The sequence below is a fragment of the Orbicella faveolata genome, unplaced genomic scaffold (genome assembly GCF_042242905.1).
Source record: "Orbicella faveolata isolate gen_17 unplaced genomic scaffold, um_ofav_v1 contig_24, whole genome shotgun sequence".
NCBI lineage: Eukaryota > Metazoa > Cnidaria > Anthozoa > Scleractinia > Merulinidae > Orbicella > Orbicella faveolata.
Window position 1 is genome coordinate 6883261 of NW_028301552.1, and position 16740 is coordinate 6900000.

Below are 16740 nucleotides of genomic sequence, written 5' to 3' on the forward strand. Positions count from 1 at the left end.
CGTTGAGTCATATAAATATATAACTGCATAACTCTGTTATCTTGGTCCAAGATGATAGTCAGTAGTTTTATGGGATGGTTATCTATAGAATGATAGCATGGTAGCTAAAAACACAGCTTATCTAGAGAACTGGATATCTTTGTAGTATGGCACAGAGAAACAACAATTTTCAACTCATTTGATTTGCACAGTGTTTCAGTTGACTGCCCGCCATTCGATAGTTACTTTTTTTATTTACAATTTTCCTGTTTTATACAGTTCGTCTTCAGAGGTGTATTTAGAGAGAGAAACTAATATGATAGTATTAAATATAACCCCAATTTCAAAACCCAGTCCACTACAAAACAAAGTGTTAATCCCAAAACGCTTGAAGACTGCACACATGTGCAGTCTTAATCTCCTTAATGGAATATAATAAGTCATTCCTAACAGTAAGGTCTATGAAAAAAGGTTTGTCACTGACTATTGATATTTTTCAACAGACGTTTCGTCTAATGCTTAAACCTTCATCAGTGATATGAAAACGAAATTCGTTGTCATACGCTATTTAAACTAACGTAACGCGAGACTTGCGCGCGTGACCATGTAATTCATGCTCGTGCAATGCCTTTGTAGGCTTCTGGAAACAAAAAGGCTATTGATGGTTAGTTGTGGTTTGTAAGCTACTTTGACCTTTTGTTGTTTCAAAATGCGACCTATTTTCTCGGAAACGCCCTGTACATACACTAAAGTTTTTCTCGGCGGGTTGCCTTTTTCCGCGCCCCAATGAGCGAGACGATTCTGACCGCCACAAATCAGGCATAGTGTACAAAATCATTTGCACTCAGTGTAATTTTGTGTACTATGGCCAAACAGAAAGATCATTAAAGATCCGAATTGCGGAGCACAAAAAGGCAGTGGCAGGTTTTGACCAAAACGCCAAAGTTGCAAGCCATATCCACCATTTCAACCACACCATGAACTTTGAAAACGTCAAGGTCATTGGTTTCGAAGCTAATTACCACGAGCGACTTTTCCTTGAAGCCTGGCACTCTATTTTGGACCCGAACGCTGAGAACGATCATATCGTACTTCTAGAAGCCTACAAAGGCATCGCGCGAGCATGAATTACATGGTCACGCGCGCAAGCTTCGCGTTAAGTTAGTTTAAATAGATATGACAACGAATTTCGTTTTCATATCACTGATGAAGGTTTAAGCATTAGCCGAAACATCTGTTGAAAAATATCAAGAGTCAGTGGCAAACCTTTTTCAATAGACCTTATGACATCTCCTGACTACACTTTTTCCATTTTTAAACACATTCCTAACAGTATTTATTCTTATTTCAAATTTTGACAATTGCAGGAGCCACATTTGAGTTACACTTTGGATTTTCCTGCCACCACGCACTGACTTCAAGAGGCCTTATCTCAGTAGCAGGGGCAATAACAGCTCGTAAAGCTTGTTGGATAGAATTGTAAGTAATTGTTAATGATTGGGAGATGAAAAAGATGTGTGATGTAAAATGCTATGCTTTTGTTTTTTTAATGGCTGAAAAGAAATCAACAGTAGCAAAATCTAGGCGGCAAAGAATTTCAAACGGCTCACTGGTTTTAAAGTGAACTTCATGCAGATGGAATGAAAAGAAAAAAAAATCCAAAACAGTTTATTTCCTATATGATAGACGATGCATGTCAGTCGTTTCGCCTACATTGAAGTCGTTTCGCCTGCACGACCGAAGTCGTTTCGCCTACGCGATATGAGTCGATTTACCTACATTAAAGTCGTTTCGCCTACACTTCGAAAATATTTTGGGAAGATGGATGACACTGCGCGAAAAGCCAAATATTCGGGCCCGAATTCGCTCTAATATGGATCGGCGCACGCCGCGTACACCGCAATGTTCTGACGTATTCGATTTCGGCTGACTCGAAATACACCTGGAATATTCTATTAGTATCCGCCCTGTTTTTCCGTATTCAAATTGAATACTGTCGTGCATGACTCGAAGTGTTCGATATATCATATGGGACACGTTTTGGTAGATTAATGTAGCATTAGATGTTCTTCGAAGATATAGTGATCATTTGTGACTCGAACATTTATTACTTATGACTCGAACATTTTTCATTTTCGAATACTTCCAGTTGTTCGAGAGTTTGCGACTGGAACACGAGATGTAAGACGCCACTTCTGAAGTGAACGTCTTCGAATACTAATGGATACGTCAAGTATGCTATAATTTTCGAGAATCGCACGCTATGAACACGAACGTTATGCCACAAATGAGTGAGTTTGAGTCGATGAATAAAGCCTTGAAAGCTTCATGGGTGAGAAGATTTAATACAGAAGTGGATGCGCTGTGGAAAACCATCTCCAGTTACATGACTCGACACCTAGGCGGTTTTAAGTTCTTATTATCATGCAGTTATAAAACCAAAGAACTCAATTTAAAGAGCATTCCTTGTTTCTATTCAGAAATTCTAAATTGTTGGGAAATGATAAAAAAAAAAAAAAAAAAAAAATGAAAGCTGAAATATATCAAAAAAAAAAAACAGATCCATACGATGCCATAATATGGAACAACCATGAAATAAAAATCGCAACTAAGCCAATATTTTATGAGTCATGGCACAAGGCGGTTGTTACAAAAATTAAACACCTCTTAAACCCTAATAGCGGAAAATTCCTGACGTATCAAGAATTTGTTAACCTTTTCAAAGTTAAATCTAGTTTCATTATTTACTATGGCCTTCTCAGTGCAATTAAAAATAAATGGAAAATTACGCCTACTGGTAGACAGAGGCAAACACGGAAACAGAAGTGGTACGACAATGAAGAAAATCTCTCCAACGCTGCTCTGCACAAAATAATTGTTGAGAACAAATTTCAACCACCTACCAATGAAAACCGAATTATTTAGTTACGGAGTCAGTGGAGCCTTCTGAAATCCAAAAATTATATAAATGGCCTTTTTCTGTTACGGAAAATACAAAGTTAATAATGTTTCAATTCAAGATAAACCACAATATCATCTACACTAAAGACAAACTTAAAAGAGCCAACATAATAGCTGATGATATATGCTATCTATGTAAAAGTGAACAGCATACAATCCAGCATATGTTTTTCAAGTGCTCCGATGTAGCTTTATTTTGGGATGAATTTTTTGACTGGTGGTCGCAAGTCACCAGTGAAAACATTCAGTTACCAGACTCAACAGTTTTATACGGTCCTACAAACCCACTCAAGCACCATCAACCCCTAAGCTTGGCTTTGTTGTTGGCAAAATACTTCATTTATAAATGTAACCTAAATGAACAATCTTTACTCTTCTCGCTGTTTAAGATACAACTTCGAGGAAACATAATGACTGAAAGATACATTGCAATAAAAAACAAAACTGCCAAGCCCTTTACTGAGAAATGGAAATGCCTTATATTAAAAGACTTTGTTCCAGAAATTTTTCCACCACCAACGTCTCAATAGGACAAATTAATTTACTTACTTTGTGTCAATGTCATGGTTTTCAAATTTCTAATCAGTACCGCCTTGCATTAATTTATTTCTATATCTATTGTAATCCTCAAAGTGCCGTAGTTTCCTTTTTTTATGGAATTTACTTTATTCTATGTTTTATTGTACTGTAAGTGTTTTCTTCATGAATATATAAACAAATGATTAAAAAAAAAAAAAAAAAAAAAAAAAAAAAAAAAAGAGCGGGTTTTATGCAGGTAATATACACTTCCGCGTAGTTTAGTTAGACAATGGGCGCGTTCCATTCGACCAAAATTTCCGGAAATTCCGGTTCAAAATCGAATGGAACAGAAATTTTCCGGAAACTCGTTTCGAAAATTTTGGTTAACCTCTCGAGGTTGTCCTTTTATTCGGAAATTTGGAAATTCCGGAAATTTCCTGTTCCATTTGGCATTTCTACCCGGTATGAATCGGCCCCAGTTCCTCTAGTCGTGAAAAGCTACAAGATGGCGGCGAGTCGACACTACACTGGGTGCAAAACGGTCTGCCACAGTTCGAGCCTTTTACTGACTGCCTATCCTCCACAAAAACGTTAGGATCTACCTCTCTAGAAAATTGTGGACTGGTCGTTCCGAATTTCCTGTGGGCATTTGCCTGGTTTGAATAATCTCCTGCGAGAAAATTTCGTAAGTTTCTTATCTCGTAAGTTTCTTATTTCTTATTGTCCATGTTTTTGTTGAAACTGAACAGAGTGCTGAAAAGCGACGTTACGCAATTGGCGGGAAAGAAGAGGAGCCTGCACTCATTGTGGTCGGTTGAATGAATACCTAACACTCCGGCCCCTACCCCTCTGCTACCGACTCCCCTATCCCCAATACTATCTTTTCATATTTCAAGCTGATACCAGTTTATTTTTGCTTATTTTAGTCTTAAAAATTTAATTTTACATATTTTTCGCATAATTATGATAATTATTCGATGTTCCGGGATGTTCCGGAATGTTCCATGTTCCTGGTTTTATCGACGGCCTCCATTCGCCATACGAATATTTCGGTAATTCAAACCGGAATTTTTGGTTGAATGGAACGCGCCCTAAACGCTTGTGTTCCGAAGCGTGCGACTGCAACACGAGACGCGATCATGCGAAGTATGAAAAGTGTTCACGTTCCAATAGATCGTTTTCACTGTCACGCAATAAAAAAATAAATCGAAAACCATCCAGTGGAAAAAGCTATGAACTTACGATGTTACAGAAGATAACTGAATAAGACACTTCTCCAAGTTTTAGGCCTGTGCGTTTCCCCAAACTTTAGATATTCGTCGAAATGTTTCGCAGATATTTGCAGAGCCCAGTATGAAAACGCCATGTTGGTGTACCTCCGTGGTACACCAAGATGGCGGCCGGAAAATAGTGTAAACATCTGGAACTTACTTTGACTATCTAGGCGACTGATTATCGGTACTGATCAAGCAAGCATTTACATAAGCACTTTTCATAATGCTCTAACTTCTAAAAAGGCTCAAAATCATGAGATAAGTATATATTTTTCGACAAACTCGATCGTAGGCTTGTGTCACGCACCTCCATAACCCTGAAATTCAAAATGCTCTGGATTCCAAACGAAGCACGCTATTGAGCTGTAAAATTGTAAACAGATATAAATATACCGCCTCTTATGCCTGATGAGGATAAAAACTTTGGTGGCTTTTTAGTTTTGGATTTTCGAAAAGTGATGACGTCACGTGAAAACTATCTATACTGACGCATACGTGAGGTTTTAAGGTATTCTAAACGACACACTTCAAGTGTTCTGTGGTGTTCGACTGGGACACGAGACTCATGCGAAGTATGAAACGTGTTCATGTTTGAATACTGATGCATATGTGAAGTTTTAAGGGTATTCTAAACGACACACTTCAAGTGTTCTGTAGTGTTCGACTGGAACACGAGACTCGTATAAAGTATGGATTTATTTATTATTTATTTATTTATTTATTTATTTATTTGTTTATTTATTTTATTTATTACAATAGTATGGCATACAAAAACAGAAACCAAAGAATGAAATGCAAAAGAGTCAAAGACCCCATATTAAAGCAGATCACCAATGGTACTAAAATGAAAAATGATGCAAATTAAAATATGGTAGTAATAAATATTAAATATTATAACAAGAAAAACCTTCAAAGAATATTTTAATCCATAAAAAAATTAAACTTTTTGCCTAAAGCTTTAAAAGAATTTACACTTGTAGCCTCACGAATGGAAAGGGGAAGGGAATTCCGTGTTCCCACAACTCTTTGAAAACAAGTATATTTAAGAACATTCGTTCTTGCATATGTTATCTTTAGAGTTAACTTATCATTGTGTCTAAACGAATAGTGATCGATCTTTTTCCGTATAGAAATCTACATATGGTTCAACATGGATATCAATTATTCCGTGAAGAAGTCGTTTCGCCTACGCGATCTGAGTCGATTCGCCTACATTAAAGTCGTAAGGGTTTCGCCTACGCTTAAGTCGAAAATATTTTGGGAAGATGGATGACCATGAACATCACTGCCCACAGGGAGCGGAGAGGTCGTATTTGAGCGTATTTCCAGTTAAATTCACCGTGAAATTGATTGCAGCGCGAATCGATTTGTGGTTGATTCAACAGATTTCAGCAGACGCGTAACACTGATGAATGTAAAGTGGAATCACGATTTTTGAACCTCCAAGGGAAACGAAGATTGGTTCGAAAAATCAAAGATTTCGAGAAATCGGGGGAAATTACAGCGTTTGACTGAGGAGGGGAAACAACTTTTGGTTCGAGTTATCGGGAGGTTCGAGAAATCGGGATTTCACACAGTTTGATCACGTACAGTTACTTCGGAATCAACAACATATCGATCCTCTGCTCCCACAGGCGGACCACTCTGCGTATGTGTGGTTAAAAACGAACAGAATCTACGAGGGTTATGAATAAAGCTCTGAAATTACATCTTCGTCTGAATATCCCAACAAAGTTAAATGAAACGTTAATCGACTCATGTGGTGTTTTTCGCCTTCCTGGGCCGTCTGAAGCGTCTTTTTACGAAATTACTTTTGGCCGGAGACCGGTAAGACATACCGGTCTCCGTTTCATTTAACTTTTTTACGATATTCAGACTGAGATGTGATTTAGATATGCAATTTTCAGAGCTTTATTCATAACCCTCATAGATTCTGTTTGTTTCATATAAACAATTATTAACCACGAACACATAGGGTGGTTGGCCTGTGCTGCTCCCTGTCCACGAGTTATACCATTTAGAGAAAGGAAGAGTTTTATACAGTTTAGTTAAGTAGGCACACACACACATATCATTTCAAGTTGAAGGTGAAATTTAATTCTATGTTCTTTTGGAACACGACGCGTCCCTGTTGGTGATCTTCAAGTTCATAAGCTCTTTTGTTGAGACAGAGCGTTCAACATAGCCGCGCCGTGGCTGTGGAATACCCCGGGAGGGTACTTCCAGAAAAGTTGGGTGGGGGTGTGCGGCCCACTTCTCAAAACCCTTACCCTATTTATGACCTGACCAAAAATTTGATGAAAGCTGCGGCTGACACAGTTGGCCTAAACATAAGTTACGAAGGGCTTTTGTCGACGGTCTTATTGATAATGATGAAAAAGTAGCTTGTTCTAAGAAACATACCCAACTCAAGACCAGAGTGCAAAAACCACACCATATTTCTAACCAAAATGGCCAAAATCGATAACCTATTGATGACCAAAACGGCTGAAAAACTCTACCCTTTGGGGCCGCACATACCTATATAGCCCATATAAGAGAGTAGCCCATATAAGAGAGTACCCCCTCCCCCGGTGGAATACTCTTCCGAAAAACAATACTATAATTATTGAAAGACTATTAGTCAATTTTTGGATAAGTGTTTAGTATTTAGTAATAAGTATTTAGTGTGGGCGAATCGACTTCAATGTAGGCGAATCGACTCTGATCGTGTAGGCGAAACGACTTCGATGTAGCCAAAAGGACCGGCTACCGATACGATAGATTAGCCATCTGTATTGCAACATACTTGTAGCCAAACATATAATCCGCGATACGAACATCACTTTGAACTTTACGCCTTAAGTTATGTTACTTTGCAATCGTTGTAATTTGCATAGGCTTAGTGCACTGATTCGTGGTATCAATTTTTCTCTTGTTTTGCTGCAAGCAAGACATGTGAATTGGTCCTGTGTTAGTGACTTCTACTCTGAACATTAATTTTCTTTATGATTTCTGTGGTACCCTCATAAACTTTGAAAAACAAATTTGTTTTCTCCTCAGCTTCTTTTACATAGTAGTTACATGACGTGTTTTCAACATTTAATCTTAGCACAAAGTTTACATGGTTTTAGTGAAAGGATTTTGAACCATGTTTCAAGGTCCATCACTTGGTCTCTGTTCACTCTTAAAGAATCAAACTTGGTCACATCATGATGACACATCTCAACGTCATCTTTCATGTAGAGGTTTCGGCTCTCTTTCTCATAGCCCTTTTCGCTTCTCTTAGCCGGCGGGGCCTTGGCACGAGAATCAAAGGGCTCTGGAGACATAGGATTGAGGATTTCCGAGTCCTAGATTCTAGGACTTCCTGTCCTCATGTATGTGGTCGTGATGTTTCTATATAATGCGGGGGATTGACAGTGGCGGCGTCGGGGCAGGATTCGAGGAATCTTTGTTTCAGGCCTTAAATGGTATCAATATCGAGAAGGTTTCCGTCAGTGTAGAACAGAAAGACGTGATGAGGAACATTGTTGTTTTAAAGAAAGACTGTCAGAGATTTTCACATGTATCTTCGGGGGTGCGAGACCCCGCGCGCGAGGGAAAATGAAAACGTGTTTATGGCGGTTCGCTAGGTTTTCGTTCAGTTCTTGTGTCGTTGTGTTCGAATATTGTACGATGTTTTTGCGTATGGCATTTAGCCTGTAAAGAGTTCCGGATTAAAGTTTTCACATTGTCCTTCAGAGCCGGATGACGAGCGAAACTTGGTAAGAGGAGCGATCGAAGACTTCGACCGAAGAACAAGGATTTGGTGAGTGATCACATTCTGGCATTCTCACTAAGTTACAGCATTCTGTTTCGTGAATAACGGATTTGTGTAAAGAAAATCAGTGGAAGGAGTCGTCATTATGTCGCTGAGCCTTGTGAAGTCAAAGAGGATTCGTAGTGGACACAAGGCACATGTACGACGAGCATAGGTGTACGGGAACTTTCGGACTTGGGGGGGCGGTGACTTTCTTGCCCGAAAAAATTACGCGATGTCCGAATGCGTGAGTGTTGAAAGCGCACTCAAAACGCGTGAAAAACTAAAACGCTCACAAAGATAGTTATATTGAAAGGTTGTTTGCTCAATGACCTCTATCGACAGTCTCAATCTAGTAAAATCTAAAACTTGTTGAAAAAAATAAAATCATCTTTATATGGCGTTCGTTCAGTGATCGGCTGATCAGTAACAGAGACATGGGCCGTTTGGACGACCGTTGCAGAAGCTATCCTATGTACATTGGAGACGAGCGTCTCGCCATATTCGAGACGTTAAAAGAACAACACGAGGCATTGCTAGAAGTCCTTCGAGATAGTCTTGTTTTGGCCACAGCAGACTTGCAGGATACACTGCAAGCCTTCCATGAATTCAGAAGCCACGTAAATAAGATGATAAACAACGTGGACGTACTAGAGAAACACTTCCAAAGAAAAATTCAAGAAAAAATTTAAACACCTCATTGTTATGACATTCTAAACGGCTCTTGTCAGAGCTTCCACAAAAACAAAAGTCTTGGTCTCCGCTTTAATTCCTGTCCTTGTTTCGTCGATGGAAAATTAAGAAAGAAAATAATATCCTTATCGTGGATTACCACGATACACGTTTAACCGACTTGTAGGTAACAGAAAACCCCAGGTCACTCATATCATTTCCGTTTAAGTCAAGGCAAATGTCAGAGAAAGAAGCTAAGCCTTGAAACCTAAAAGGAAAGGTCGGAAAGGAAAGGAAAGGCCGCTGTCCCGACTGATTACCATGGCGTCGTCGCTGCGCAACGATACTTCAGATCAGCAGCAAATACAAATGGTACCTATTTTAGGAACCAACTCTTTTAAGAAACCACTCCACGGCCTACAGACCCCCGGTCGGGCGTCTAATAACACAGAGAGACACAAAAAGTAGGAACCTATTTTACGAGTTTTATAGCCTGCGAACAGGCTCGCGGTGAGCCCGAACGAAGCGAGGGAGCCGATCACTTTGCTCTCCGAATTTTTCTGTTTCGCGCTCGCCAGATTTTTTTCCTTCCTGGCCGGGAGCCTTTTCGCAGGCTACGAGTTTTAGAAATCACGCCAACAGCATTATTTTGTAATTTTTGGTAGCCGGGGGGCCTGCAGCTCGAACCCCCCCCTCCCAGCTCGTACGCCTATGGCACTAAGAACAATACTTTAGATCAATTTATTAAAAAATGGGGGACAATTTGTCCCGTGTAAACAAGAACTTTATTCTAACTATTTACCGTATCGCTTTCTTTGCAACTTTCTATTGCCTTTGTGATTGTATTTTAACATAAAAGTATTGTATAGTATGTTTAAGCTAGTATTGCAAGTTATGTCACTATATTGTAAGTAATGAGTTATACGGCTTAATTAGTAAGTTGTGTTTGTAAGTGATTCTTAGTATTTGTAGTAGTTGTAGTATTGTAAGTAATGTAAGTGCTCTAAAAAAAGTCTTTCCAGAAGGGTGACAGTTCGACTAAATTACTGTCTCGCGGGAAAAGGCCGGTGGAATGTATTAGTTGGCACTCTTCTATGTAAGAATTTGAATGGAAATTCTATTAACGCGCGGGTACTCGAGGTGCATTTCTTACCCGAATCGTTGTCTTCTTCGGGTTGGCAGTAGCATTCTTTGGGCTCGTCACGCAATCTCCCTTCCCCTGGGGAAGGAAGATTGTGCACGGCGAGGAAGATTGCCTGACGAGCCCAAAGAAGGGCGCTACGTTAGCAGAAGAGAGCAAAGCCCGATTAAGTTAACCCAGGATAAGCGAGAAATTTGTGTTGAGTTTTGTAACTTTGCGGTGAGGTTCTCTGTTTAGATTGTTTGGCGTTCTGTTTTGAGTTTGAATAACCTCAAACTACACAAAACATAAGCAGTGAAAAAAAAAATATGTGCCAGAAACTTTTATATTTTAATCCTGCGTTAGCGTTAACCGGCCCTGATTACAACAAGTTAGCCTCGGTTGAGCCCGATCCAATCAGAACTCAGTACTTGCTCAGCGATCAACTTCAAAAAGCACTTGACCTCAAGGAGCGCTAAACTTGAGCCCGCGATATGGTCACGTAATACTGGTCAGCGGATACCTTTTTGACAGGTGTCAATTGACCATCTCATGGATGTCCAATATCAAAGATGTACGCTGCAAGCCAAGACTTGGTATTAGCTGGAGTATGGCCGCCATGATGGGCGACGTCGTTTTTCGTCGTTGGGCGCACGCGCCCACAATACATGCCGCTAGCCATGTTGACCATGAAGAAAGAGTTGCATGGTTTTCTACTTCTATGCTTCCACGTAGTTCTCTTAAAATAGTTATGGTGATCCTCTTGGCGGCCCTTTTTGTTTTACAATTTATTTTATAAGTCGTCTTTGAAATTAAAAGTTCAGAATCTGGATATTTTTTCTGATTGGTAATAAAGCGCAAAATACTGAAAGCCAAATGCCTCAAGGCTGTCCTGGGGGTGGGAGAATGCCCAGCCCCTGCACATTAATTACATTTCAAATTGATTTTGCTATTTTGTGCCATTTAACTCTTCAACACAAGGTAGTTAAAATTAATGTTTCCCCAACAAGACCTTAACCCTTAATGCCCTCAGTGCTAGAGGTTTTTTGATGTTGCAACAAACCCCTGCCCGGCTGAGTATTGCCAAATTCAAAATACAAATCCCGACAAATCACGACTTGAACGGGGAAGAAATTAAAGATTCGTTTTATGAACCTTTATCTCAGGGAGCTGCACAATATCAGGTTACAAGAAAAGAAATTGCCTTGATTAAATGGAGAGGTTATTCCTGATTGCTTTTCACCGACAGTTAAAATACAGGAGCACGCAACGAATCTGTTGATGGAAACATCTGTTCCCCAGCCGGTTCCTTAATCAGCGAAGGAAAAGATAATCACAGATACATCTAATCACAGTCTTTAATTTTATTAACCTGCCGCATTTTCTCATAGTATTTTTTGGTGTTTTCTAGGTGTACCTTGAAGAAACCAAGCAACTTGACCAGATTAATACTAGTACAAATCAATGATGAAAAGAATTTTAGAAAACTACGCGCGAGATCTAAACAGTGCAAAACAATCAGGCGATAAGGCCGAAGAAAGGGATGCTTATTGCACTCTTGGTATGGCTTACAAGAATCTTGGTGATTTCAAACAGGCCATAGATTATCATAAGCAATATCTGAGTATTGCAAAAAAACTGGGACGGAGAGATGAAGAAGGATGTGCTTATGTAAATCTTGGAAACGCCTACCAGAGTCTGGGTGATTTCAAACAGGCCAAAGATTATCACAAGCAACATCTGAGTATCGCAAAAGAACTGAAACAGAGAGATGAAGAAGGAGGTGCTTATTTAAATCTTGGAAACGCCTACCAGGGTCTGGGTGATTTCAAACAGGCCATAGATTACCACAAGCAAGCTCTGAGTATTGCAAAGGAACTGGGACGGAGAGATAGAGAAGGAGATGCTTATGGAAATCTTGGAAACGCCTACCGGGGTCTGGGTGATTTCAAACAGGCCATAGATTACCACAAACAAACTCTGAGTATTGCAAAGGAACTGGGGCGGAGAGATGCAGAAGGAGCTGCTTATGGAAATCTTGGCAACGCCTACGATAGCCTGGGTTATTTTAAACAGGCCATAGATTACCACAAGCAACATCTGAGTATTGCAAAGGAACTGGGACGGAGAGATGGAGAAGGAAGTGGTTATGGAAATCTTGGCAACGCCTACCGGGGTCTGGGTGATTTCAAACAGGCCAAAGATTACCACAAGCAAGCTCTGAGTATTGCAAAGGAACTGGGACAGAGAGATAGAGAAGGACGTGCCTATGGAAATCTCGGAAACGATTACCATAGTCTCGGTGATTTCAAACAGGCTATAGATTACCACAAACAAGCTCTGAGTATTGCAAAGGAACTGGGACAGAGAGATGGAGAAGGAGATGCTTATGCAAATCTTGGAAACGCCTACCATAGTCTCGGTGATTCCAAACAGGCCATAGATTACCACAAACAAGCTCTGAGTATTGCAAAGGAACTGGGACAGAGAGATGGAGAAGGAGCTGCTTATGCAAATCTTGGCAACGCCTACAAGAGTCTCGGTGATATCAAACAGGCCGTAGACTACCACAAGCAAACTCTGAGTATTACAAAGGAACTGGGACAGAGAGATGGAGAAGGACATGCTTATGTAAATCTTGGCAACGCCTACCGTTGTCTGGGTAATTTTAAACAGGCCATAGATTACTACGACCAATCTCTTAGTGTTGCAAAGGAACTGGGACTGAAAGAAGGAGAAGGACATGCTTATGCAAATCTTGGTATCGCCTACGATAGCCTGGGTGATTTGAAACGGGCCATGGATTACCACAAGCAACATCTGAGTATTGCAAAGGAACTGGGACAGAGAGATGGAGAAGGAGTTGCTTATGGAAATCTTGGCAACGCCTACTTCAGTCTGGGTGATTTTAAACGGACCATAGATTATCAAATGAAACATCTTAGTATTGCAAAGGAACTGGGAAAGAGAGATGGAGAAGGAGCTGCTTATGGAAATCTTGGCAACGCCTACCAGAGTCTGGGTGATTTAGAACAGGCTACGGACTGCCACAAGCAGTCACTTGATATTGCAAAAGAATTAGGGTTGAAGGATGCAGAAGCAAGATCTTATGGCAATATTGGCAATGATTATTATCTCCTTGGTGATTTTGAACAAGCCGTAGATAATTTCCAGAAATACCTTAGCATTAGCAAAGAACTTGAGAACAGAGCTGAAGAAGGAAAAGCGCATGGCAGTCTTGGCAATGCTTACCACAGTTTAGGTGATTTCAAACAGGCCATTTATTACCACAACCAACATCTGAGCATTGCAAGGGAACTGGGAGAGAAAAAGGAAGAAGGGCATGCATGCTATTCTCTAGGTCGCGACTTCGAATTATCGGGTGATTTACATGAAGCCCTCAATTATTATCGATCCAGTGTAAAAGTCTTGAACGAGATAAGAAGTCTTCTTCAGTCTGAGGATACGTGGAAAATAAGCTTCCGTAACGCATGTCAGCATTCTTACACTGCCCTGAGGAATATTCTACTACGTCTTGAAATGCCCGAGGAAGCTTTACGTGTTGCTGAACAAGGACGAACACAGGCCTTGATGGATCTGATGAAATATCAATATGGCTCTAAATCACTAGCGCCTGAGTCACAGGGATCTAAAGTAACAACGACTGACATATTGAGTGAGATTCCCACGCCAACAGTTTTTATCGCACTGAAAGATAACACAGTCAATCTATGGCTACTCATGGGTACAGATGTCCATTTTGAAAAAAAGAGCATTGAAGATGTGTCCTTGCTCATGGAAAATGCCTTCAAAGAAATTGGTGTTGGTGTGAAGGTTAAATGCGAGAATCGTTCACTGGATGACCGAGAAGGTGAAGCACCGCTCAGTGAAGAATCTTGTCACCACATGGCAGATGGTAAAACCAATTCTCTGCGCGTCTTGTTCGATACTGTAATTGGCCCAATTGCACACCTTCTCAAAGGCGATGAATTAATCATTGTCCCGGATGGCCCATTGTGCTTGGCGCCTTATGCTGCGTGTGTAGATGAGACTTCCAAATATCTTAGTGAATCTACCAGGATCCGCATTCTTCCTTCGCTTACAAGTTTAAAATTGATCACAAGTTGTCCAGAGGGCTACCACAGTAAGAATGGAGTGCTTCTTGTGGGAGATCCATGCTTGGAGAAAACCAAGAAAAAGCACAGAAGATTAAACCCTTTGCCAGGGGCCAGGGAGGAAGTAAAGATGATAGGCCAGATTCTCAACACCAAGACTCTTACGGGAGAAGAAGCAACTAAAGATGAGGTGCTCAAAGAGCTAGGCTCAGTTGCCTTGGTACACATTGCAGCTCATGGTGACATGGAAGCCGGCGAAATTCTTTTGGCCCCAAATACTGCAGGGACATCCAGGACCCCGCAGGAGAAAGACTACATGTTAAGAATATCAGATGTACAAGCTATTCAGCTGCAAGCGAGACTTGTTGTACTAAGTTGCTGCCACAGTGCTCAAGGGAAGATTACGCCTGAGGGTGTGGTCGGTATTGGCAGGGCTTTCCTGGGTGCTGGTGCTCGTTCTGTGCTGGTGTCGCTCTGGGCAATTAATGACGAAGCCACTATGGAATTTATGAAAAGCTTCTACGAACATTTGGCCCGTGGGCATAGTGCTAGTGTGGCTCTCAACTGGGCTATGAAATGTCTCCGAGAGTCAGAGAAGTTTTGTGCCGTGAGGCACTGGGCTCCGTTTGTTCTCATTGGTGATGACGTCACGATGGAATTTGGACAAAATCAATAAGTACATTGTGTGTACCTTCTAGTTTCAGTTGACTTTAGTTTGATTATTGATTTGGACAAAGGTTTGCATTGAGAGAAATGTAACTTTGCCGGATAGATCTGCGTCCAATATCTTCTTAGCAAAGGCCGATATGTTACTTTTCCCTGTACGTCAAAAAAGTTTACATTTGGTGTCCGGTAAACTGCTCTCACCAAATTAACTACCGTGGAACTTAATTTAAAAGGTAGATGTTGCAATCATTTGACTTGGCAGGGATAATATACATATACATACATAATGTACATCGTGTTTACTGTGTTCGCACATGGATTCTGTTAATCTCGACTAGATTTAGTCCAACTCTTTAGTGGAGATGTTTTGTGGAGCTTCCACCCGCATGTATGGAGTGCATTCAAATATGCATTTACTGTTTTAGCTTACATTGGAAACATACTTTACATTCGTGACATTGCGGGAAAGCAAGGAGAACTTATTTCATCGCGTAATAGACGTTACATTATAGTAACGGATTTATTTGTTTCAGTTTCCGCTTGCAGTTTAGAGGGTTTTTTTTGTATTTGTGTTTTAGGAGCTTAACTGTGTGTTCCCGTTGTCGAATTTTCCATTATAGTTTAGCCAGTGAACAGGCCAGGCTCCCTATTGGTTTATAGGACGAGAAAAAGAAATTGACTAACGAGCGGAGGGCAGTCTGGAGAGGGAAAAAAATGCCCTGGCCACGCTCGGCTGGCTTCGCCCGCCAACCCTCGACTCGCTTTGCACGCCGAATGTTTTTTTTTGGCCCTTGCTTATACTTTTCGACCTATACCCCAATCAGGAGCCTGTTCACAGGCTAGAAAAAATTATGTTATATTACTAGAGAATAAGTGGGGACGCCGCGCTGGGCAGTGCACTCAACTCCGGATCATGCGGTCTGGGTTCCAGCCTTGGTTGGGGACATTGCGTTGTGTTCTTGGGCAAGACACTTTACTCTCAGTGCCTCTCTCCACCCAGGTATACAAATGGGTACCGGCGAATTCAATGCTGGGGGTAACCCTTTCGATGGACTAGCATCCCATTCAAGGGGGAGTAGAAATACTTCTAGTCGCTCCATGCGACTGAAACCGGAATAAGCTCCGGTCTGATGGGTCACTTGGCTTGTATGCAGGTTTTTTACTAGAGAATAAGGAGATTTCAAATCTGTTAAGGCTAGTGTGAGTAGTTATTAAAATGATTCTTTTGTTCTTTTGGTAACAAGGAATTAACCCTTGAGCCCTGTCCAAACGGGAAATGTTTGGCGATCAAACATTATCAAACATTGTTTGCTGACCGAACATGCTGATGTTGTACTGAGTGGCCAAACGGTATCAAACATGTTTGATCACCGTCCAAACAAACAAAATGGTTTACAATGATTGATCAAATGTTTGTCGTCTTTCAAAGTTTATCAAACAAGGTCAATCACGATCAAACAAGGTGTCCAAACGGGAAAGTGCTTTAGTTACCAAACAATGTTTGATCATCAAACATTTCCCGTTTGGACAGGGCTTCATTTTTATGGGAATGGGATTCTTTCGATAGTAAACCACTATTAGAGTTTGCCTGGAAGACTAAATGGTAATCAGTCATAGTTATAATTCAACGTAAAATGTGATTACAATCGCATA

At 40.6% G+C, this 16740-nt stretch overlaps 1 protein-coding gene and 1 long non-coding RNA gene across 2 annotated transcripts in view; both read left to right on the forward strand.

The window, feature by feature from the left end:
- Positions 1-805: 805 nt before the first annotated feature.
- Positions 806-2511, forward strand: LOC149110137 (uncharacterized). Its single transcript, XR_016208034.1, has 2 exons — positions 806-1232; positions 1347-2511. It is a non-coding gene; the product is annotated as an uncharacterized LOC149110137 (long non-coding RNA).
- Positions 2512-7869: 5358 nt separating this feature from the next.
- LOC110045490 (uncharacterized) overlaps positions 7870-16740 on the forward strand; it is an 8916-nt gene continuing 45 nt past the window's right edge. Inside the window, exons 1-2 of the mRNA XM_089292195.1 lie at positions 7870-8523; positions 11718-16740. The exon at positions 11718-16740 is cut by the window's right edge and continues 45 nt beyond it. Coding sequence (XP_089148321.1) covers positions 11771-15097 — 3327 coding nt within the window. The 5' untranslated portion in view covers positions 7870-8523; positions 11718-11770 and the 3' untranslated portion in view covers positions 15098-16740. The remainder of the gene's footprint in view (positions 8524-11717) is intronic.